General features: G+C 47.3%; 1 protein-coding gene across 1 annotated transcript; it reads right to left on the minus strand.

The window, feature by feature from the left end:
- Window positions 1–449: 449 nt before the first annotated feature.
- Window positions 450–1572, minus strand: LOC309863531 (cofilin-1). The gene has a single exon (XM_082728452.1). The coding sequence runs from the start codon at window positions 1485–1487 to the stop codon at window positions 987–989; it is 501 nt and encodes a 166-aa protein (XP_082584578.1). The 5' UTR covers window positions 1488–1572; the 3' UTR covers window positions 450–986.
- Between the last annotated feature and the right edge of the window lie 792 nt (window positions 1573–2364).

Raw genomic sequence — 2364 nt, forward strand, 5'->3', positions numbered from 1 at the left:
GTGGTGATCTGGGATCCTGGGGGTTGAGTCCCGCATAGTGCTCCATGCTCAGCAGGGAGCCTGCTTCTCCCTCTGGGCCTCCCACTGCTCTTTCTCGCTCGCGCGCACTCTCTCTCCCTCTGACAAATAAATAGATAGATAAAAATATATATATATTTTTTAAAAAGAACCAATTTGTCAGTTTGTGTGTGTCCAGTCTCTTACGCCAAGCCTGCTGCAGTCTATCTTATGCCCAGTGGGTGGTGCTGTTGGCATAAACTTAGGTTCATCACGTTCAAACTGTTTCTATTTCTTAAAAGCAAAAGTTAAAAGTTTTCAGCATCAGATGACATTCCTATAAAATCATCCTCACTGTAACACACAGGCAAAAAGTCAATCAAAATTTTAATCCTCTTTTTATTTTTATTTTATTTTATTTTATTTTATTTTATTTTCCCCATTAGTGAGCCTTTTTATTGTTGTGTGTGTGTTGTTTTTTTTTTAATTGAAGGTCCCTTACTGGTCCTGCTTCCACGGGTGGCCAAGACCAGGGGAAAAAAGGGGAGGGGAACCAGGCAGCGCAAGGAGGGGTCATCTCCACAACATTCCATTTATACACAGAACTAAACAGACAAGCACGGAGTCACTATTGCGGTTAGAAGTTGGCAGCATGGGAAAAGGGAGGAACAGGTGGGAAATTGGGGCGTCGTTAAAAAAAATACAGGCCCCCCCCAAACTGGGGTGCCTGGGGGGAACTTGGTCTGCTTCAACCCAAGAGGAATCAGAAGATCAAAAGCGGTTTGGGAAGGCCAGAACCGTCAGGGAATAGAGGGAAGAGGAAGGTCCAGGGGGTGAGGGGGGCTGTTTGGCAACTGGGGTGAAGGGATTGCCCTCCCCCTGCTGGGATCCCCCCAGCCCCTCCGGTCTGGCAGGAAGGGGGCAGCCTGCAACCCCCATGGGCAGGGTCTGGGGCTGCCAGATGCTCCAGGCAGGGGGCTGGAGGGGGCTCACAAAGGCTTGCCCTCCAGGGAGATGACAGCACTGCCCCCCAGTTTCTCTGCCAGGGTGCAGCGGTCCTTGACCTCCTCGTAGCAGTTTGCTTGTAATTCATGCTTGATCCCCGTCAGCTTTTTCTTGATGGCATCCTTGGAGCTGGCATAAATCATTTTGCTCTTGAGGGGTGCAGACTCAGGTGCCCAGAAGATAAACACCAGGTCCTCCTTCTTGCTCTCCTTGGTCTCATAGGTTGCGTCGTAGAGGGCATAGCGGCAGTCCTTGTCTGGCAGCATCTTGACAAAGGTGGCGTAGGGGTCATCTACAGTCTGGCCCACATCACCCACAAGGATCTCCTTGCCCTCCTCCAAGATGATGTTCTTCTTGTCCTCGCTCAGGCAGAAGAGCACCGCCTTCTTGCGCTTCTTCACTTCCTCTGGTGTCGAGGACTTGCGCACCTTCATGTCATTGAACACTTTGATGACGCCATCAGAGACCGCCACGCCGGAGGCCATGTTTCCGGAAGCGAAAAGGAGATAGCAAGGAGAGTCAGGAGAGATGAGAGCCGCTGCAGCTGCTGCCGGGATCCGACTGCTTAATCCTCTTTTTAATTACCTCTCTGTCACTTGGTTTAGAATCATCCTGTTTTCCTGGGTTTAGGGCTCCCCCCACTCCAAGCACTGGTTTGTCCTTTGTCCCAAGATCTTTTTTTTTTCCCCTAATGTTCAGCTAACCAGCATATAGTACATCATAAGTTTTTGATGTAGTGTTCAACGATTCATTAATTGCATATAACACCCAGTGCTCATCCCAACATGTGTCATCCTTAATACCCATCACCCAGTTGCCCCAAGGTATTTTGAAGTCTAATTCCTAACTTTTTTCCAGGTGGTTCCACCCATATTCTTGTGTTATATATAAAAACTACTACCCCTTCTTTATTCAGGTTTTTCTATTGGCTTCCAGGTTTAATAGATGACGATGTAAGGTCATTTACTCTATTCCATCATCTCTTCTACCTCCTCTCAGCATGCTTACATTGCTTTTTTTTTTTTTTTAAAGATTTTTATGTATTTATTTGACAGACAGAGATCACAGTAGGCAGAGAGAGAGAGGAGGAAGCAGGCTCCCCGCTGAGCAGAGAGCCCGATGTGGGCCTCGATCCCAGGACCCTGAGATCATGACCTGAGCTAAAGGCAGAGGCTTTAACCCACTGAGCCACCCAGGCACCCCTTACATTACTTTTTGATGTTTTTTTGTATTTATCTGTGTAACTTTAAGCAAGATGTTTACATTTTTATTTCTTGTTCCAACAATTTTAGAAAGAATCTTCAGACTCCTCATTTTGAAAGGCTAGAGTGCAGAGACTCGATGTTTCTTCTCTCTCCTCTC

Source organism: Mustela nivalis (genome assembly GCF_964662115.1).
Source record: "Mustela nivalis genome assembly, chromosome: 4".
NCBI classification, from domain to species: domain Eukaryota; kingdom Metazoa; phylum Chordata; class Mammalia; order Carnivora; family Mustelidae; genus Mustela; species Mustela nivalis.

Coding starts and splice junctions, on each gene's coding strand:
- LOC309863531 (XM_082728452.1), bottom strand. CDS start 1,487: ATGGCCTCCGGCGTGGCGGTCTCTGATGGCGTCATCAAAGTGTTCAAT.